Source organism: Mytilus californianus, unplaced genomic scaffold (assembly GCF_021869535.1).
Source record: "Mytilus californianus isolate M0D057914Y unplaced genomic scaffold, xbMytCali1.0.p SCAF_1, whole genome shotgun sequence".
NCBI classification, from domain to species: Eukaryota; Metazoa; Mollusca; class Bivalvia; order Mytilida; family Mytilidae; genus Mytilus; species Mytilus californianus.
The window spans coordinates 21,966,771-21,990,014 of NW_026262581.1; the positions used below are offsets into that span (position 1 = coordinate 21,966,771).

The 23,244-nt window shown below is 31.1% G+C and overlaps 1 protein-coding gene across 1 annotated transcript in view; it reads left to right on the plus strand.

Annotated features, from left to right (window-relative positions):
- LOC127700943 (TPR repeat-containing protein DDB_G0287407-like) overlaps positions 1 to 23,244 on the plus strand; it is a 57,006-nt gene that overhangs the window by 13,288 nt on the left and 20,474 nt on the right. Inside the window, exons 4-13 of the mRNA XM_052204682.1 lie at positions 1,816 to 2,036; positions 5,653 to 5,807; positions 6,702 to 7,146; positions 8,228 to 8,467; positions 10,525 to 10,578; positions 13,141 to 13,345; positions 13,896 to 14,061; positions 15,625 to 15,777; positions 21,556 to 21,655; positions 22,055 to 22,182. Coding sequence (XP_052060642.1) covers positions 1,816 to 2,036; positions 5,653 to 5,807; positions 6,702 to 7,146; positions 8,228 to 8,467; positions 10,525 to 10,578; positions 13,141 to 13,345; positions 13,896 to 14,061; positions 15,625 to 15,777; positions 21,556 to 21,655; positions 22,055 to 22,182 — 1,867 coding nt within the window. The remainder of the gene's footprint in view (positions 1 to 1,815; positions 2,037 to 5,652; positions 5,808 to 6,701; positions 7,147 to 8,227; positions 8,468 to 10,524; positions 10,579 to 13,140; positions 13,346 to 13,895; positions 14,062 to 15,624; positions 15,778 to 21,555; positions 21,656 to 22,054; positions 22,183 to 23,244) is intronic.

Genomic DNA, 23,244 nt, shown 5'->3' on the forward strand with positions numbered 1-23,244 from the left:
AATATGCAATAAAAAGGAACATTACTTTGCACTTAACTACAGGGGGTTGATGAACTATTCTCATAGATCTCTCAATTCACTCAGTGGCCTTGTGATAGTGTGTTGGCCTCAAGTTGGGGAGGATTTGGGATCAATCCGATGCTGGGTAAAACCAAATACTTGAAAATTGGTATAACTTGCAACACACAGGATTTAGAGTATATATACATGTAGTAAAGACTGATCATCGCAGAGTCAGAATGATATATGTCCAGATGGGGTGACAAATCTTCCTGTGAACTGCTTATACCTTGTGAACTAGCATGTTAAAAGTCTGGATCAGTATGTCCGTCTCATACAAAACAAGGTTCATATTCTTACCAAATCCAGCCCTCAAAAGAAGGTTTAAAAACCAGGTTGCCTTTTGGCCACCAGATATAAAATTTCAGTGGCCACTTCAAAATTTTAGTGAACAGGAAATAATTTCAGGTCGCCTTAGAAATTTGTTATGAATGTCTAGTCCATAGGGCTAATGAAGACTGGTAAAAAAAGCATATCAATAAATTTTCTATTATCTAGAATAGTAGACATAAAATAAGTTAGTCTTAGTTCAAAGCAAATGTCCGATTGGCCAGCTAAATCAGGAAGGCTCTGGCAAAATTTGCAGCTCATTTTATTTTCAGATTCCTTATAGATCTACCTGGAAAACTCTTTTAGCCAGCTGTCTTGGAACTTTCTTATAAATTTTCCAGTACCACTTGAAGTTGTTGCCACAATTTTACGCTTAATCGTAACATTAGAAGATGTACTTGGCTCTTCAGAAGCCGGTGTTTCTACAGAGGAACTCTCCGCCCCTTCTTTTTGTTTCTTACCTGGTGAAACCTCATTGTTTTGGGCAGTTTATTTGAAAAACCCGGACAGCAACATCTGTTTGGCTGCCATGATGTATTGGCCTCAAAAACACTTCATCAGACGCTTGAATTCCCAGTTAAAATTTAGCGCTTTATAGACCCAGTTAAGATTAAAAAATGCTTGAAATCATATTCAAGATTTAGCATACATTCAAGCGCTCGTATGACTGTGAATAAAACCTTATAAATTACGACCGGAGGCAGGTTATTTATTTTGAATTTTATGATCACCAGGTCCAAATAGTACCAGTAGCCAAATGGCAACCAACAATGAAATTTAGGTTGCCTGGAGGCTTTATAGGTCACCCAGGCGGCCAGGCGACTGTTTTAATAGCCTAAATTGAGGGCTGACATCAGCATTTTCTTGCCTGATATGCATATAATATTTGCCATAGGATGTTAAACTTATCTCATACATGTTGATTCCCTGTCACTGACTCTCTGACTTTCTAATAAAATTGAGAATGGAAAAGTGGAATGGAATGTGTCAATGAGACAACAACCAGACAAAAAATTAGAAAACCGCCCTAGGCCACCAATGGGTCTTTAACGCAGCAAGAAGAACCTGCACCCAGAGGCCAGCTTCAGCTGGCCCCTAAACAATAATGTATAGTTATTTGTATTCTAGTTCAGTGAAAATGGACGTCACACTAAACTCTGAAACATATTAATGAACCAAAATTGAAAAACATACAAGATGAACAAAGGCTAGAGGTTCCTAACTTGGGACAGGCTCGAAAATGCGGCGGGGTTTAACATGTTTTGTGAGATCTGAACCCTCCAACTATACCTCTAGCCAATGTGGAATGTATTTTCTAATTATACATTTTATTTATGTAATCATAAAGTGAGAAAATACGTTTTATCAAAATACGGATTAAAATTTTGAACTGATGTGCATTAATCGTACTTTTACTATTTTCAGAAAATCTGTTGAAATAAAGTACAAGTCAATTTTGTCTGTTTATGGAGACAGAGGTTGTGGGAAAAGTACTCTTATAGCTAACTGGATTAAAAAGTTCAAATCTGAAAACCCAGAGATAAAAGTCATTCACCAGTATACTGGGTCATGTTCCAAAAATACAGACATTGCATACTTCTTACGACAGTGCATTCAGGAATTACGCTATGAATTTCTCAGACAAGGTATTTATGGTTCAGCTATTAGAGCTATATATAATTTTTGTAGCATAACTGGTAACATATTTAAATGCTTTTTTAATACATTGTACAACAAATAAACAAGGACTGGAATTTTGGATTTTGCATTCCTCAATTTTCACTGACTTTAAATTTTAATTGAATTATTTATTTGCATTTTAGATCAGTAAAGACAGGAATTTATTTATTTCTTAAAGCAATTTTTGAACCAACTCAGTATATGATCACTATCAAGGCTTATGTCAATACAATACTTGTACAAAATGTAACTCGAATCTTTAAAAAATATATTAGCTAGACTTTTTGTAAATAAAGACAATACTTGAAGTGTGCATGTGATCTACAATCCTTAAACGTTAATATGAACATGAATAAAAGAAGTATCTGAAAAATAAATGTAAGATAGCAACTCATCTACACCAGAAAAAACCATGACTAAAAGGAAACAACAGACAATATCATGACTTAAAAAAGAGGACAAACTTAGACAATACCATGACTAAAGGAAAACAACACCAGACAATACCCTGACTTAAAGAAAAATACTATGACTAAAAGAAAATAACGCTAGACAATACCATGACTATAAGAAAACAACACCAGACAAAACCATGACCAAAAGAAAAAATTAGAATAGACATACAAAAGCCCACAAAACCCTACACTGAGTAAACTGAATACAAAATTTCCACTAAATCTTTCTTTGCCAATACTTATAGATTATAGAATAACTTTCAACTAAGTCAATCCTTTTCCTCTGAAACTTTCAAAATAATATTGCACGATGTTTTACTTTATAGTTTAAATAAGAATTCAACCAAATATGGTCAGCATATTAATAACATCCATGAAGAATCATATTTTAAAGTCAACAAAAAGATTAATTTCAAGTTCACCTGAATATATATATTTAACTATAGATTAATCTTCATAAATTTGAAATAGGAAAAAGGTTTAATAAAGTGTGTTAGTACAAAATCTTGGGATAATGCCAAGACAAAAGGAATAAAGATTATAAAAGTAACGTATTAAAAGTAACCCACCTGTAATCAAATTCATCTTATAATCTCCAGTTTATAAATTATTTTATTTATTGTGTTTCTATGTATTAAAGTTTATTTTGATTTTTTTCACAATTAATTTACAGATATTAAAAGGGCATATATTTATGAAATTTAAATGAAAAAATATATCTGGATTAATTGTAATAAAATTATTTCCATTTAAAAAAAAAAACTGATTGAGATATTTTCAACTTTGAACATGATGGAAAAGGATAAAATTAGGACTGGATTGATATGCCGATATATAAAGGTTCTCTTTGATTTTCAGTACCATTCAGTTAATTATTTGATTCTTAAATCTGAATATGCCATGTAATAACTTGTAATTGGCACCACATTTTAAAAATTGAAAACTTGACTACATTAAAACGGTATTACATCCTCTTGATTGTCATAGCACTGTAGATACCCCTTTTCTCATTGACCAAAATTAACGTAGTGTTTACGTTTTGTAAAACTGACATCGTGAAAGATTAACCCAAATAACACTGTTGTAATTATATATTCCACCCACTACAATCAAATAGACACTGCCGATGAAAGGGTGCAGGAGTTATTTTTTTCTCACTTGGATGTAGTTATAATATCATTAGGCATCTGTAGAATAAGTTAATGTGTGTATAATAGTCCTTTGGTCACAAATATACCGATAAATCACCAGTGATAAATAAAACAAATTTGTTGCATAAAAGATATATGTGGTGTACAACAAAGAGATATCAACCTATTGCCCCATTAACCATTCAAGAAGTTAATATACAGTCTTGACAAATGTTTATACCATATATATGTCTCATTATAATAGATGACATGTTTTTTTTTCTGTTTGACCTATATAGCCATGAAACACACAGATGTAAAATTTACGATTTCCATGCCTAAATGTCTAATTTTGAACATATAGTTATCAATGTGGTAATAAACATTCAAATAAACATACACAAAATTTATGTTGCTAATTTATTTGTAAGACTATTAATTCTGTCATGTCAGCAAAGCTAACAAAGGAATAGGGGCAATAAGGCCCTTAATTGGTCCAAATATAAGTGCAAATTAACAAGTTATCATACATTCTTAAATTTTTCCTAATTTAAGACTAAGGTAAAAGTTATTCAGAAAATGAATACAAATTTCATATTTAGCGAGTTACCATGGCAACAAACCATAACGAAATTTGTATATTTTGTAAAATTTCTTGATTTTCCCTTTTTTTCATCAAATTTTAAGTATATTTTAGATTGGCAAAGTATGTGCGCACCCAAGAAACAACATCATATTTTGTGAGATAATGTCAATAGTTATAAGTAAGCTTCTCTTAAATTATTTTGATGTTTTTTGGCTGTGCACAATGTTTACACAATGGAAATAACGATGGAAAACTGCATAAATTCTGCACTTTCATTGTTTTCATGAAAACGGTACATAATATGATGGAATTGAGACGTCATCAAATAAGAAATCTTATGTTTTTTATTTAAATATCTTGACTTTATGCAGTTCTGAACACTATATGCAAATTTGAAATACAGTCGACTCTCATTATCTCAAAGTCCGCCGGACCAGAGGAATATTTCGAGATACCCGTAGTTCGACTCAAACGAAAACCGGAAGTTTGACAGACCAAGGGACACAACTCGTGCTTAGCTTGGTAATGCTAAAATAAATCTGAATGAACATGGGTAGGAGATCGATGTATCTATATGTTGTGATCTTTTATAATAACATTTTTCTTCTCTTATCTATTTCTTTGTACAGTTACAATTTTGTCCGGTTGTTTTTGATCCCAGAGAGTAATTTCCAATCGATCTAAGGGTTATTTAAAGTTGACAAAATTGTTCATTCTCGTATACAAGAAATTTAGAAAATTTAGATTTCTTTTCATTTTCTTCTATTTTCAATCTTTTTCTGCAAGAGAAAAACAAAAAGATTAAAGACGCCGATTCAGTAGTTTTGAGTTGATCACCAACGGAAGTCCTATTCCCTACTTTTTACACAACCAAGCTCATTAGTGTATGATTACAGTTAATTGTTTTTAAAACTTTTTGAATTATTTTTCATAAACTATAACAAAGTAGAACTAATTATTTATCATGGTGATCAAAGATAATCTTAGGTAAACACTCGTGGATAAAGAATGTCATAAATCAAGACAGTGCTCAGTGACCGGAAATTTAATTACACGTGTATTGTCAGATTAACTCTTCAATCCATTTAAATCCCCGAGGTCATGTTTTGATATATGTGTATTAGTTCGAGATAAACAATGAATTTTGAATGCTTTTGTTAACCTTGGGACTGTAAATTTAGTTCGAGTCAACCGAAATTTTGACTCATCCAATTTCGACTCATCAGGAGTCGGAATACATACATTTATATGGAACAAATTTCGGGACCACGGGAAAACTTCGACTCATCCGAAATTTCGAGTCAACCAAGTTCGAGACAACGAGAGTTAACTGTAGTTGTCAAATATTTTATTTTCTTTGGCCCAAGCCCGGCCTTAATTTCCCTACTTTCATATTTTTTTCTTTTTTTAGACAAAGAATCAACAGTGGTATCAGACAATGGTCGACCTTGGACCTTCCAGGAAGTCTGTGAAGCATTTAATGCTGTGGCATCATTAGGTCCCTCGGTCATTGTTATTGATGGTTTGGATGAAATAGGTGCAACACTTGGAAAGACTATCAGACAGGTAATTACTCAGTTAATCAGGGTTATTTTTCAATAACCTTGTCTGTCTTTTTCGTCCTTTTGTCCAACAAAACTTTTCATCACACTTCTCTCAGAAACTACTTACACAATGAATTCATGACATTTAGTCAGCAGCTTGACAGTGATGAGTTGTAAAATGTGAGCTTTTTCAGATCTGTCTGACATCTTCTTCCTGATACTTTGAATTTATCAATATTTGAATGAACTTAAAATTTTTCTTTAAACATTTTTCAAATACCATTAAACAGAATGACTTCATATTGGGTCAGCAGCTGAAAAGTGATGAGTTGTAATGTGTACCTGCTTTTTAGCTCACCTAATAATCCATTTTTCATATGTTCTGCCCACTTCAATCAGGTAAACTCTGACCAATTTGTAAACAAGAAAGTAGGTGTCTGAGGATAACTAAGCTAATAATCCTGATTTACTGATGATTTTTACTAAAAAGTGGCCATTGTTGAAGATGCAGGTGAGCCTCTTGTTTAATTTATCAGACTCATACTTCCTGTTTTTTTCTATAATTTGAATTTCTAGTGTATTATTCTTAGCCCGACAGCAAATAATTTCTTGTTTCCTGTGGAAAATAGAGAGAGGTGTTTCATATTGAATCACCCAAAATCACTAGTTTTTCTTAAGGGCTATTCCATTAAAATGTATGTGGGAGGATAGGAAGGGACTTTCAAAATATTCCTACAACCATTTTTTAGATAATTTTGCATAATGGTAATAGACGCATACTGAAAAAAGACCCATGACCCTCATTCAATAATTAAATTTCCCTTCCTACCCTCCCACATACATTTTGATGGAATAGCCCTAACTGAAACCCTGAAAGTTGTGTGTACTGTATAATACGTAAGATTATTTTTTGCAGGTTAAAGAATTACAGTGGCTGCCATTTCCCTTCCCACCTCAGTGTAAGATCATCTGTACAATGAGTAGGTCAGATTTAGTGTTTCATGGATTGTCACGGAGACAAGACTGTACATTGTTATCAATGCCAATCTTCAACACCATTAATCTACAAATGCAATTTCTCGAAGAACACATGCAACAGCATTTTCACCTGTTAAATAAAAACCACTACCAACAAATCAACGATGTCAAACTTACAAAAAATCCATTATTTCTGAACATATTAGGAAATGAAATAGAATCTTACAGTGTTCATTCAAATTTAGCCGAATATCTGGACGAGACTTATGACAAGATTTCATCGTTACGGGATTTATGTGTTCGATGCTTTCAACGATGGACAAAAGAATACAGTTGGAATAAAGAAAGTTTGTATGGAGACAATGAAGATGAAGATGAATTAGGTAGAGTATGATAACTGCAGTGAAGTTAAACAGACTAATAATAGTTGTAAAAAAAAAAAGAGATGTGTGATACATGTTTATGAGACAGTAACCCAACAAGAAAAAAAAAATCTACATTAACAACCACTGATGAGTTATCAGTTCTAAGTCAGGAGTCAGTTTAACATAAAAACTTACGACAGATTGATCGTAAGTCATGAACAATTCAGTATACTTACGATCAATCTTAGTCGTAAGTTTTTTTGTGAAACCCACTCCAGGAACTTTGAACATGTTTGCCTTATGTCTTTTGTGTTTAACTGTGGATTTAGTACATACATAATAACTTTTTTGGCTTTTTGTGTTGTTGGGTTATAGCTTTCTAACATATCACAGCAAACAGTTAATCTGTAAGGTTCTTAAGTGTGAAATTATGTAGTAAAAAATATAATAACATTAACATGAACAGCCTGAGCTTTATGAATCATATCATTACAATAATCATTAAAAATGTAAAGTATTGAAATAAAAAATAGTTTGAGTTATCTCCCCTTAGTTGATGTTTCCATAAACAAAATCTAAGTATGTGACCCTGATGACACAGTGTAGTGTAACAATAATGTATAGTAACTGTTGTTATCTTTTCTCAGTTATTTATTTGTCTAAGTTCAATGATAAAAACAATTGTTTTTGCTTTCCTATAAGTTACATAAAAGCAACAATGCGTGATGGCATCTCACAGAAGGAATACAGCTTTTTGCATTGTACATGACTGATAAAAGAATGTTTAATTTTGCTTACATATTCAATGTCTAAGAATTATTACAAAAATATTCTACCACCATATATCTCTTTTTTAAAAATTCTTGGCAATTATGAAGTTTAAATTTCAAAGTTTCAATGTATTTTATGCGTAATATTTGATCAAGCTTGATACAGTGGTAGAATATTGATATATGAATGAGTGTTAAAGCTTTTTTGTGAATGTTTTTTTTTTTGCTTGTTTTATGCTGCAATGATTTTTTTAGTATTTCATTGGTAATAAATAATAATGAATTCACATAATTTTACATCAATAATCTTCCTTGTCTTTTTTAAAAAGAGTTAGAGGGTTGGATACCTGATACTTTACGATTGTTTGCTGTATGCCGAGGTGGTTTAACGGTGGAGGAAGTGCTTGCAATATTACAGACTCTTGGTTATCGTAACACTAGAGAAGTAAAGAGTTACGATTGGTTGCAGTTCAGAAATTGTATTGGCAACTTTCTTCTTGAAAAAGCTAATGGTTTATTAGACTTTTCTCACCAGCATTTAAAAGAAATTGTGGAATATGTTTTATTACGTAAGTATTGCAAAAAAAAATTTGTTTTCCTTATAATGAAAATATATCAAATGTTTTACACACATTTTGCCTCAACCTTATCAATTTTTAGTACTGAACACATTTTTGATGGGTTTTATTTAAGACCCCAACTTTTTTTCCAGATTTTCATCGAAAATAAGTCATTTGTAAAAAACGTCATCAGTCTTTAAAAGTTCATACTGCATAAAATAATTGCTGTTTCGCAAAATAGCATGTGCATGCTGCTGCCTGCTAATATTGCTTCCATCAGTAATGGATTGTGTATTGAGCTCAATTAAAGTTTGATATAATGTTTTTCTTTCTTTCCTGTTTCAGGTCGTTTTCTTTCTTTCCTGTTTCTGGTCGTTTTCTTTCATTTCTGTTTCAGGTCTTTTTCTTTCTTTTTTGCCTTTGACAATCTGAAAAAATTGGTTTATAGACAAAGATTACACAAAAAAAAATATATATATAAAACGTTTTTTTTTTTACTAACTAATAGTTATTTGATATGAAATATTGATCAGAAATTATGAAATAAGGAAACACACTTTTGACCTTTGATTTTAAATATTAATTTAGATATTGACTTTTGACCCATGATTATAAATATTAATTCACAGATTGAAAGTGATTTTCATATGAAATTCCTCTTACCCAAAAATTCTTCAGTATGAAACATCCTGTTTTGATGCAGGTATTAGAATTTCATCAGGACATTCTTAAAAATTAGTTTGTTGTTTTTGAATATTTACTATTTATCATTGGTAATTGATAAGATCCCTTCAGTGGTCTTACGTATTTGTGATTTAAAATTTGTTCACTGTGTATACAGTCTTTTTTTTAAAGAAATGATTTTATATTAAATCATTTGGTCAGATTTTTGAAAACTTTGTGCCCAAGATTAAAAAGAATTCAAGAGTTCCTTTATTTTTCTCACTAACTTTTACTTAAAAAATCAACTAAATTTTAATTCTAAACAGCAACACTTGTGGTTAAGTCACCAAACAATGAAAGGAGGTAAAATTAAGGATATTGGTATCCCAATTTGAAAATAAAACGACTAAACGATCAGAATAGTCCTGTCATAAGTTTTTAAAACTTTCTTGTGTGTGTGTACGTGTGCTGATTTGATGGTGAACAAAATCACAATAGTTGAATTATGACCTAAGACTAGAAACATAAATCTTATAATTTGATTTTTTTTAAATTGTATGATACCATGGATACCAATAGAATTTTTCGAAATTTATAAACAAATATAATTTTTTTTCTAAATTTAAAAAAAAAAATATTACGAATACAGCAAACAAACTTGATTAATTAAAGGCCTTAGTTTTCAGATTAGGTGGTTGAGGTTTTATATTGGAAAATTTATACAGTGGTTAGTGATTTATTACTTTGTACTAAACTGAAAAAAAGGTAGTAATTAGTTTTATTTTTGCAGTCGACAGTTTTATAAGTACATATTTTTATAGGTGTAGTAGTTTTAGCATATTTACACAAGACATGACTTCATTATACATGTAGCCATGTATAGCACATATATATACTATATATATTTATTTCCCTTCCTTGGCATATAAAGATAAGGTCTTTAATTTGCATTAATAAAATGCATTTATTTTTTTTTGTTTTTGTATCAAGAAGTGATCATATGCATAGATAAATTTCATTGTATTTGTTTGTTTTTTTCTGAAATTTTGAAAAAAGCATCATAGTATTGATCATGGCTTTAAAATCTGTATTACACATACCCCTAGTTAATCATGTAACCATGAATATCATAAAGTGTGATGGAATAGCATTTTCAAGTGGCAAAATCGTATAAGATAGAAATATACGTTTAAAAAGTGTGATATTGGGTTCATATCGCTCTCCATTAACCAATATCAGGCCTATTAAGTCGCTCAGAAGTCTATGGATGACATGGGATCCCATGATTTCCTTTTCTTTAGAGCAAGGATCCAATATGCTACACATTTCTTTGTTTCTTAGATTTTAATCCTTCCTATTAGTCTTTTAAGTCCAATATTATGTATATATGCATGCTATTTTAGGAGGTGCTAAAAAGAAGGACAGTAAAAAGAACCAAATGAAGCAGTTTAGTCTCCGTAGGTTTGAGAAATCCCGCCTTACATCATAACAGTGTTCTTAGACCTTGACTAACCACTAACATCAGCGCCTTAATTCAAACATTGTGGATATTACAGTTGTCAAAATCATAGTGAATGTTTCAACTGCCCTAAATTTTAATGTTTGTTTTTATTGATCTTTTTCATTTTTTTGAAAACTAGTTGATGATTGTTACTTCTGTAAAGTTAGTGTTTTTGGGGAAAATTGACACTAATTTCATTATACAGTAAATTTATTATAATTGGTGGGAAATGTTCAACGACGTACAAATTTACTATAGCAGACTTTGGCAAAATCAAACATCATAGAAAATTGAATTTTTCTCAATCGTGAAAACTGGTACCCATGAAAATAAATTAATCCACAGTCGTTTAAACCAGTGACATATTTTGGTTTACTGCGTTATTGTATTAATATATGATTTTGGTAAATCTTGGAAGTAAATTTTTTCAGCAATTAATCTAGAAGTAACATTGAAAAAAAAAATTCTTTTTTGTTTTTATTTAATGAAAAGTTTGACCTGTCCATATTGTTTTAAGGCACTAAAACATAATTCTAACATTTTAATTGTATTATATATGCTTTTTGACCCTTCAAGAATTCATTGCTAATTTGACAATTTTATTTACAGGTTTGCTTTATATCAAAACATAACATGTAACACCTTTACAATCTTGCTAACCATGTATGCTGCCTTGTAATTTATCAATTTAAGCTGCATTGACAGTCATATGTAACCTTGGACACAATCCCCCCTCCCCTACCCCCCATTATTATTATTGATGTTGTACCTATGTTTATATATCTGAAAAGTGATCAAAGTCTAACATCTTTATTTGTCATGTATGTACAGATTTTAATTGCTTAACAAATTTGATTTATAATTGCTCAGTGAGCATGCCTCTTTTTCTTAGTCTTATACGCCATAAGGTAAAGTAAATGGTAATGTTTGTTTTTGTCTTAAATGTGACTGTCATCTAGATAATGTTTTTCTTGTATTGGTGCCATCTTTGACATTGATGGTAACAGCATCGATACTACTGTAAATTCAGAAATTATTGCGATGTTTTTATTATTGCGAAAAATGCGACAGGGTTATAATCGCAATAATTTAAACTCGCATTTTGAAATTTTGTATATGAATTAAGCAGATTTTTCTCAATATCGCAAAAATTAAAATCGCATTTTAGTCTAAAATGATAAAATCGCAATAATAAATGCACGCAATAATTTCTGAATTTACAGTAAGTCATGTTTCTGATGAGGTCTGTTTCAGAATAAGTACTTACAATGGGTCATTTATATTTTGGTGCCATCTAACTGTTCTTGTTATTGTGGTAAACTTTGGAATTATTTTATTTTAATAACAGAAATAGAAGTCCAAAATTGAAAGTATAGCTTTTCATACACAGTACAATGCTTAATATTTCTTAGATGTTGAAATATATTTTAGTTTTAAAAAATGCTTAAAATCTTAAAATTAACACCAGTTAGCTTCTCATTACTGTTTCTATCAGCTTAAAATCGAAAAAGTTCAAAATAAACAAAAAGTAGGTTAAATAATCACATACTATTAGATGTACCACTAAAACTTATAAACACTATATTAAGTAGGTCACTATGACACTATTTCAAATTTAAATTTAAAGCTGCAGTTGTAAGTCTGTTTCAGTAGTGTAAACACTGATAACAATTCTCGTTAATAAACTTTAAATAAAGATTGAACATGTTAATTTAGAAATTAATTTTAATATTTACTTTGATGAATATTTTAAAGTATGTTATACAGCTGTGACCTTGGTGTTATAAGAAGAATCAATAATTGTGAAAAGTATGACAGTGATTTACTCATTCTGTCATTTTTTTGCATTCTTAAAAAAAAATACAATTATTTCTCAATAAACTGTGATATGATTTTTTAAAACCGTCTAAAATGTGAGATAATTTAGATTTACTCAACAGTTAACAAATATTTTGTGTTAACTTTTTTTTTATGTCTTGTTATATTTTCTAAGCAAAACAATATTTTTTGTGCAAACTAAAACTTTTAAGTTACTTTTACCAAAGATTTACCAAAAAAAAAAGTTTTTTTTTGCATATCTGGTAATAATACAATTTTAGTGCACTTTAAACTTGACCTTAATTAATCTACATACATGTACATGTATTTTGATTGACAAGTTTTATTTTTTGGTCTATATTGAAAAACAGTAGAAACATTTATTTTATTTGCAGTCAGTGCAGACCCTTTTTGTACCAATTTTGGAGCAGACCCTTTTTGTACCAATTTTGGGGCATGCAAATAATTTTTACAAGTGGAAAGTATTCTCAATGAAATTTACAGAAGTGTTTAATCAAAAGATATGAGAAAATATAGGATTTTCCAAAAAAAATGTACTCAATGGAAAAGCTTTGAAATTATCACAAAAGGGTCTGTTAAATCCTGTTTGTACCATTTTTACCTTACTATCCAAAAAATATTTTAATGATCAAAGAAACTAGCCTTGTTTGACATATATATTTATATTTATATTTTTCAGATTCTTTAAAAGCAGGTGGTGGAGCTGCTGCTACATCAAATGAACCAGAAAATGAATGGAAAGAACAGAAGAAGAGGTTCCACAGCCATGTAGCAAAATTTTTTCTCAAGCAACCATTTTGTCAGAGAACCATTGAGGAGTTACCATGGCAACTGTTGATGTCTGGTGACAGAAAAACTCTTGTTCGGGTGTTGACTGATCCTGTGTAAGATGTTCGATATTATTCAAAGAAATTACAATCAGAAGATATAATATTGAGTAATTTATATCAATGTACAAAATGGTCTGTTTTAACATTTAATGTTCATGTAGACATTGACTGACACATCATAATTTTTTTACTTTGATGATTTTTTTAAATAGAATTTTAAAAGAATGAAAAAGCTAAACTTCAAACTCATTTAGACTAGACTGTTTAAATCAGACTTTGAACCTGTTGATTACTGGTACCTCATACTATGTTAAATAATTATGGTTGATTGATTGCCTGTTGGTGTTTAACACCACTTATACTTTGCTATTTCATGCTGCCAGATTTTTCTTGGTTGAGGTAGCCAGAGTACACTGAGAGACCATGACCTTCAGCAGGAAATCTGGCAATCCTAGTCAATAAAGATCTGAGTCAAGCACATTGCCGCTAGCCAGGTTTTAACTCACAATCATAGTAAAAACAGGTTATTGATGACTATAGATGAACTACGGATCGGCCCCAGGGCCCCTTGAATATAAATGTGAATTTACTATTTAAATTACAGAATTTTGGAAGGTTTCCTAGATGAATTCAAGAAAAATCCATCAAACAGGCAGGATCTAGCATTCTTTTGGAATATCCTGAAAGATGAGGGCATTAGTGTTACAACAACATACCAACAGATGTTAATGAAACTTGGTATACTGGATCCTGTCGTTTATGACAGTGAGGTAGTTAATATTTTTAGCTACACTTACAATCAGAAATTATATAATGATGATAGCATTTGTATTCCATACTTTTTTATTTCCATAATGTAACTTTCTCTTATGCCAAAGTGTTCTATATCCCCAGCTACAAAGGAGGGTGTATATATACTGGTATACATCGGTCTGTCAGTTTCATAAAAAATATTTCACATTTTTTTTTAGAAACTTTATATAAACTATAGACTTTCCTGAAGTTAGTTTTCAATCTTCATGTTGTCAATGTATATTTGTTCCGCCTAACAGAAGTTCCTCAGGAAACTTTGTTATAAACAATGCCATAATATATGTTCCTATTGGAACAAATATTCAATACCATTTATTCCGTTAGGAACAAATTCTGTAATATTTGTTCTAGTGGAAATAACATTACATGGTATTTCTTCCATTTGGAACTTCTACTATGAAGGATCTTATATTTCATGACAATGTGAGCATGATATAAAAAAAATTCGTAAGGGTTCCGCGGAACCCAGTGTCTCGCCTACTTTTGCTGTTAATCGCAGGCTCAACAAAAATGAGGAAAAAAATAAATAAAAATATTCCTCTCTATACTATCTTTTGATTGTAAGTAGCTTCTGTCCAAGTTTGGTAAAAATCCATGATAGTTTATGAATCTAATAAATGTTTTAAAAACTTAAACTGCAGACTGTATGTTATGTTAACTAGAAGAAAAACTAATTCCATTTATAAGTAAATTACAGAAAAAATGGAACAAATTCTTACAAAATTTCCTTTTAGATACTAGCTTTTAATCATAAACAAGCTTCTTTCCAAGTTTAGTAGAAATCCAGGATAGTTTAAGAAAGTTATTAAAATTTCAAAAACTTTAACCACAGAGTGAATGTAATGTTTCCTGGCAGAAAAACTAAGTCCATTTATAAGTAAAATACGGAAAAAACGGATTTTTTTTTTACAAAATTTACTTCTGGATACTATCTTATGATCATAAACAAGCTTCTGTCCAAGTTTGGTAGAAATCCAGGATAGTTTAAGAAAGTTATTAAAATTTCAAAAACTTTTACCACAGAGTGAATATTTGTGGACGCCGCCGCCGCCGACGCCGATGGAATGTAGGATCGCTATGTATCGCTTTTTCGACAAAAGTCGAAGGCTCGACAATAAGAAGATGTGGTATAATTGCCAACAAGACAACTCTCCACAAGAGACCAAATGACACAGAAATTAACAACTATAGGTCATCAACTTCCTGCTTCCTGAATACTCATATATTCTTACACATAATGGCCATTTATGAATTTTTGTTGCACTTTTCTCAGGAACTAAAATCAGGGCTTTCTGAAATGTGGAATAAAGCTTCATGTGAGCATGCTATACTGTAATATGCATTTTTACATCTATCATTCATTAACTTCCTGTTTACCGAATACTCATAGCAGAGGTATAATTAGGGAGCAATAGCTCACAGTTCAACTTTTTGGTTCATTAATTACCTCTTGGTCTGATTTGTACAGGACAAAAGATGGTACTGACCTTTTTTATCATATATATTTCCTTTTAATTTAGGATGCTGACCTAGACGAAATGATGTCTAGTATGTCTACAGAGGAGAAATCAGACACACCCACTATACCTATAATAATAACAACACCAGCACCAGAAGGAGAATTATCTATCATTGAAGAAACAGGCAGTATACCAGACAGTGACCTTCAAAAGGTTTGTTTGAATCTAACTTAAATAATGAAAAAAAGCCAATTTATTGTTAATGTCTTTTGGAATTGCAAAAGATGAAACCATTTGCAAGCCAGTCCATTTCCCTATCAAATGTTTTTATATATAATTACTCTTTAAATGAATTTTGATTTTTAAACAATTTTTCTGTATTTCGTGGCAGAAAAAATATTACATTTTTTATTAGTCCTATTTCTGCTTATATTTGATCGACTTGCTTTCTATATTTGCTTGGATGTTTGTAAACAAAAGGGTAGGCAGAGTTTCAGTCTGTTTAATATATACTGTTATTTGATTGGACAATAAAAATTGACATACAATATGAAAATTTACATTTAAATGAAGTTAATGTTTATTGTCCAATTAAATTCCAGTATATAGTAAACACACTGAAATAGACTACCTACCTGTTGTTTACAAACATCCAAACAAACATAGCAAGCAAGTTGATGAAAGGTTTGCTTTGCATGCTTTTATAGAAAAGCTGTAATTCATCAGCTAACACCATGTTTCTGCAATGCCTTGATTTCAATTCAACTTTCATATATAATACTATTAAAGTTCTTTATAACATTGTGAACCTCTGATTTTTATTCATTATTCATCTGATTTGTTTTAATTTTCAAAAGCAAAGCATAAGTTTTGCCATATTTACAAAATGGATCAGGAATGTTCAAAATGTTCAGATGTTTAAAAAGTATGTGACCATTAAAAGGTTTAAGTAATTTTTATTTTGATCTAAATTGAGCAAAATGGAATAAGACAATTTGAAAAAAAAAAAACTAAATTAATTTGTTGTTACCTCAATTAATTTAACAGCACTGTCTACTATTTTCTTTTTCTGAACATGCATGAAATATTTGCCACTGAACATTAAGTAAACAGCAATCGTTATTTCGTTTTGTTTATTTTTAATGGTCTCGCATTCTGCAACACATAAAGGTAAATCAATGTATGTACTGACATTCTACTTTTAGTCAAACCTGCTTTAAGATCAACTCTATGGAGCCAAAACATCTCTTGTCAGGTCACCCTCTTCTCATCCTCTTGGGTGCCTCGAACTTCTGTATCACTAGCCAGTCAACACTGAGATTGTGAGTTCGAAACCTGCAAGGGGCAGGTGCACTTGACTCCAATCTTAATTGACTAGGATTGTTAGTTTTCCTACCGAAGGTTGGTGGTTCTCTCCGGGCACTCCAGCTTCCTCCACCAATAAGAACTGACCGCCACAATAGCGCAATAGTGTTGAAAGTGGCGTTAAACACCAATCAATCAATCAATCTCAGCCTCTTGTAGTGATACCTATGCATTTTGAACCTCAATTTAAAATTCACCACTCGTATAATGTCAGTGGTCTCTGGTCCCTAGGGTGACTTTTACATATATGTATAGGTTTGACTGTTGATTAAAACTGAGGACAAGGGCATGTTTGATAAAGAGATCCCAGCTTTGTGATGAACAAACATTTTTTTATGGTTTTTTGCACAGCAAGAATTGTCTCCTAGCATTGCCAGTTTTCCTGTTGAAGGTGATTGGTCCTCTCCAGGTACTCAAGCTTCCATTATATATTGATATAAACTTGTCACCATGAAATAGCCAAGAGTACTGAAAGTGGCAGTAAATACCAACAATCAATCAATCGAAATTACAAACTTTGGACAAGTGATTAGAACCCTTTGGAACTCCAACCCTCAATACAGTCTATAGATATGATAGGGTCATAAAGGAAGACAGAAGATTGTAAAACGGAAGTGTGTTTTAACAAAAACCAAACAACTCTAATAGGCAGAATGAAAATCAAGACTAAGAATTTATGTGATAAAGATATGTCTTTTAATGGCTTGTTGCAAGTTTACTGTTTTTTTTTCAATATCCAATAACTTTTACTTCAAAAAGAATTGTCTTTTTGGAATTTCCTTCCTCGGTAGAGCCGCTTATGAACAAGTGTTCATTTTTTGAAAAACTCATGCTTCTTGGGAATAATATTCCAATGTCTTTGGTATTGAAATAAGTTAGTTGTTTGCCGGAACTATCAAGAACATGAAGATAATGATTTTTAGAGTCTGCTACGATAAGATTATTTGGTGGTGTAATAACCATATCTGTCGGGTTAAACTCATTGTCAGATGCATTTATTCTGTCATTTCCAGCATATATATTAAGGACCTCCCCATTTCTGTCTAGTACTGTAAGTCTCTCACGGTCAACAACACAGATATTGCCTTCAGCCGAGGTTGTTATATGGCAAGGACTTCTTTTGAAAAGAATTTCGCTGTTTCGGCCATGTTCATAAAATGTGTCTTGTTTGCCTTTCTTATTTAGCACGATAACCACATTCCCTCCCTTCTGACCTTTACCCCCAACTATTACTCTTTTATCATGGGTAATGTGGATGGCTGTTGTATACACATATGAGTCAGTTTTATATTTAGAATCAGTCAGTTTTCCATGAATTCGATCCAACTGTTGTAATGTGGGTTCACCTGAACAAAGAAGGAGGTCATCTGATTTTGGAAGCGTGTCCATACTTAAGAAAAAAATTTGAAACCGTGACGTAATTGTAAGATGGTTTCCTTCTGGTGTTGCGTTGTATAATAAAGTCTCATTTTCATCATATATCCAAACAGTTCCATCGCGTGAGCACAATAAGTAATTCACATCTGTTATTTCAGTTGCCAACTGATTCATTAGTTTGACTTCAATGTCAGTGCGTAATTCTCCAAAATTGAATTGGTTTATCTCAGGGGCCTTGCCAGGAATGAAAACTTGCATTGGTCTAGTGTCCATATTTAATTCTTGACTTTTATCAGCAAACTCATCAGATTTTGATGATCCAAAGACTCTTGCAAGGTCTTTAGACTCAATTATATCCTGAAGTTTGATGCTTTCATTGTTGAACTTTGTTCTAGTTGACTGTACATGTTTTTGGTTAGCAGTGTATGTTTCATGCATTGCATTCCATTTATTTTCCAAATCTGACTGAAGTTTCCTTGTGTACTCGTGTACAGCATCTATCAAAACCTTTTCTTTGATAATAATATCATCTTTGGCATTATGATACTTTAATTCGGCTTTTTTATGCCATTTTGAAATTTCAACAGCATTTTTATCCAATTCTTCAGTTGACTTACTAATTACTGTTTGTTGTTCTTTTAATTTCTCCATTTTAATTTTATAACTGTCAGAAATTTCTTTCAATTTATGATTGTTGTGACAATTTGAAATGCAGGTCAGGCAAACCAACACGTCACATGACTCGCAATATTGCCAATATGAACGATTGTGTTGGTCACACAATACCACTTGATTTAGAACAATATCAAACGAGTTGTTCTCGTCTTGAATAATCTCTTTTACCGGTATGTCTACAATTTCATGGTCTTTAGCATAGTGTAGTTCTTTACATAAGTCACAAAGCAACACTTTGCAGTTCATACACTTCCATTTTTTCTCACCAGAAACTTTACAAAGACAGAGTTTATCATAAAATTGTTCATTTAATATCGTAAAAGCCATCCAGATATGTATCTACCCACTTCATATTACACCTACCTTAACCTTTTAATTATTATCATTTTGATAAAATACAGTAGCCAGATTAATTTATCAGACTTATTTGTTTATATTTATCACATGTTACGAAATTGAAGATTGCATACAGTGATTATAAAAATACTGTTGAAAATGCACCATATGATTACAGGTCAATCTGAATAGATTCACCTGATGTGTTTTTCTCCTGGCAAGTGTTTTTCTCCTGGCAAGATTGAATTGCTGGTTATATTTCATCAAGTTTAATGAAATAATGCTCAGTGATATGAAAGTTTTTTGATCTGTGTTAAAGGCCATAATGTGACTTTGAGATGAATAACAGCAATAAAAGCACTGTTCCTTATTTTTTTTTTTATCTGCTGTTATCAATTGTTATCTGCTGTTACCAATTGATACATCAAATTCTTTCTTTCCAATAGAAAATCTTTCATTTATTTAATGCAATAACATGCATGAACTTGTATGCAGTCAGATGAACGTTCGATGTATTTTCATACCTGCAATGTTTGATTATTTTACATTTACTGAAGGGATATTTTTCAAGCAATAAATTATTTTTTTATTTTTTTAGAAAAATTTATAAACAGGTTAGTGAGAAATGACAATTGATTTATGACGTTGATTTTCATTTTTTTAGTTGATTTCTATTTAAATATCCTTCAGATATATCAGATGAGATGCTGTAAAATTATGTATTTTTTTTTTTTCATATTTGAATACAAAACATAAAAATCAGTGACATCACCGATTAATTGTAAATTGTGATCTTCAATATATGATATTCAACATTAAGAAGAAATTATCTTTTTATTTAGTTTTATCTAGATAGACTTTAGATATTTAATCAGTAAACCACATTGTGTAATGATAAATGAATATATTAAAATATCTGACTGAGATAACAATTGACATTAATTTTAGACACATAATAAGATGAAAGAGAACAGAGTAAAAGGGGAACGGGTATTTGCTGTAGAATAGTGTGAGAGTTCTTTAATTTGTTAGGTATTGATATTTTGGTTATTTAAATGATGATTCAAAACCATAAATTTAACTTCAAATGAACTCTCAACAGACATTGATGCATTAGGTTATATTATTTTAAATGGGTTCTACCTGATTGGTTGGTGGTCTGTTTCAATTTTTACAAACAAACAAAAAAAACAAAAACAAAAAAAACTCACAAGACAGGGGGGTTTTCAACTGCTAGAAACCTCTGGATTGGACAATGGTTCATTTCAAATTGATTTGTTTTGTGCGTATTTTGTAGCCACAAAAACTGAAAATTAACTAATAATCTTTACAAAATCGTGAATATTTGTTATCGCAAATACACCTACAGTACTTGAATATATATACATTGCTCTTAAGCTTTCATTCATTAATTTTGATTTCATCCCTGCCCACAAAGATGTTGGAATTTTAACAAGTGGTGATATAATGCATATAGGACCGCATTAAAATTAATTTTAGCGTCAAACCATTCTACAAACATGGGGAAGGAGAGATAATTTAATTTTTATAGGCCCATTTACTGAACATATTATGGTATAATGTTGTCCGTCCGTCCGTGGTCAACATGTCGGACAATTACTCAAAAACGCTTTAACCAGTTTGCATGAAACTTTGGTGAATTGTTTCTACGCTATTGACGTAAGCTCCCTTTCGATTTTTAAAATTTTTAGATTTTACGTTTCCGAGATATGGAGTTTTATTCATTAAAAAAAAGGGGGATTTTCCAGTTAAGGGGGATTTCCAAGTTTTCGGACAATAACTCAAAAGTGCTTTGAGCAGTTTTCATGAAATTTTGGTGACTGGTTTATATCTATTAAAATAATCTCCCTTTAGGTTTATATAAATTTCTGATATGACATTGAGGAGTTATGGAATTTTATTCATTGAAAAAGCAACGGGCGTATCATGCGCTCATGGCGCAGCTCTTAATTCTTTTTGTTTTATTTTGAAAATATACAGTAAAATTTCAAAATTTTTCAACAAATGTTTGAAAATATAAAAAATGGAACTATGGAAAGGAAAGGGGAAGGGAAGGGTATGTTAAAATAGAAACTAAAAAGGTAATAACTAAATGATTATTGGCAGCTTCCTGCAAAGGAATTTGCAATTTTTCCATTATTTAAAATATAGAATATACAAGTATCTTGTATAAAAGTTTGATTAATTTTGGTTAACTAATTTATTTCTTTTTAACAGGATGAAAGCACAAAGAAAGAAAGTGTATCAAAAGATGATGGAATTGATACAATATTCTTGACAGAATCAAAACACAAACATGTTGAGATACCAACAAAAGGTAAAATTGTTGACAATCAAGAATAATCTAATTGAAACTTTGCATTTCCTCAAATCAAGCATCTCATCCATATGCATTTTAAAAACCAACTCTTTCAAAATCTTTGAATTGTATAAGGCTGTCAGTTTGAATAAAATGCTCTTAATTTTTTCAGAAAAAATTGACTTTATCAAGTGAAAAAATAAATAATAAGAAAGATTGTAACAATATATCAGAATCAATTTCAATGTGTTATTTCAGATTTTCCTCAATTTCAAATAGCAATTTCTTCATGCATGTTCTATAAGTAGCTCACTTCCCTCATGAAATCCTTGTCATCACAGTTGAAATTTAAAGACAAAATGTATTAATTAAACCATACCAATACTGAAGCATTGGCCACTCATATTTATATCGCAGATGACAAGAAAGCATACCCACCATTTGCCACAAAGTTGTCATGGTTAGTTGCCTTGTTCATGAAAGACATGGGGCACACTGGAGCTACAGAAGATATTCTTACATCACTCAACAATAAACTACAGACGGTATGCACATATTTACAGCATAAATCATACATGTGTTAACCCTGTTTCTTGTTAGGGATCAATTCTGTTTGAATTTATCAACAGATGTTGAAACAGAAATCAAATTGGTAGTATAGGTTTAAACACCTATAGCTACCAATTAAGTAATAGCTCTAAATTAACAGACTTGTTCAAGAAAATTGGCAAACACATGGAGGATTTGTGCTGTAAAAATTGATTGTAAAATACATAGTCTTTCATCAGAACACTCCAAGATTATATATATTTACTTGCAACTGTTCAGGTTTATACTTTTAAGTTTCTAGTAACTTTACACAAAAATTTCAGTACTGTTTAAAACATTATGTCTCTGACATACAAAACCTTTTTATTCAGGTAACCTTTTATGTAAACTTAACTGAATTTCATTGGCAAATTTAAATTGGCCAATTTTATTTTTTGTCTCTCCAGCGACGAAAGTCATGGAAAGCGAGACAAAGGGATTGCTTTAACGGCGAAGGCTCCAGCGTCAACAGTTGTTAAGTTTTCTGCTTAAGTCAGTTTGATAGAAACTACTTGTGATAGATCATTGATATTTAATATGAAGTTGCATTACTATCAGTACATATCAGTTTGACAACTTTTTCAAGGCCCTGCCCCTAGGTCATGGTCCAGGGACTTTCAATCAATTAACAATTTTCAATGTTAAGTTTTCTGATTAAGTTAATTTGATAGGAACTACTTACAATAAACAATATTTTCTATAAAGTTACATTGCTGTCTGTACATCTGAATTTGTCAATCATTTCGAGGCCCTACCCACCAGTTGGTCCAATGACTTTGAATTAATTAGCAATGTTGCTGTCCATCAGATTTTCTTTTCTGAATTTTATGCTGACAGGTGAGACATATCTCTGTGTCAACAGTTTACTTTTTATGAAATGTTCCTCCTCTTAGAAACAAAAGACAACCCAACAATTGCAAGAAATAAAATATGAATATGGTTGGAAGATTCCCACTGTAACCAGCAGTATATTAGATTGTAAGCATGATAAGGCTACATTAATAGAAATTACTTTTGCA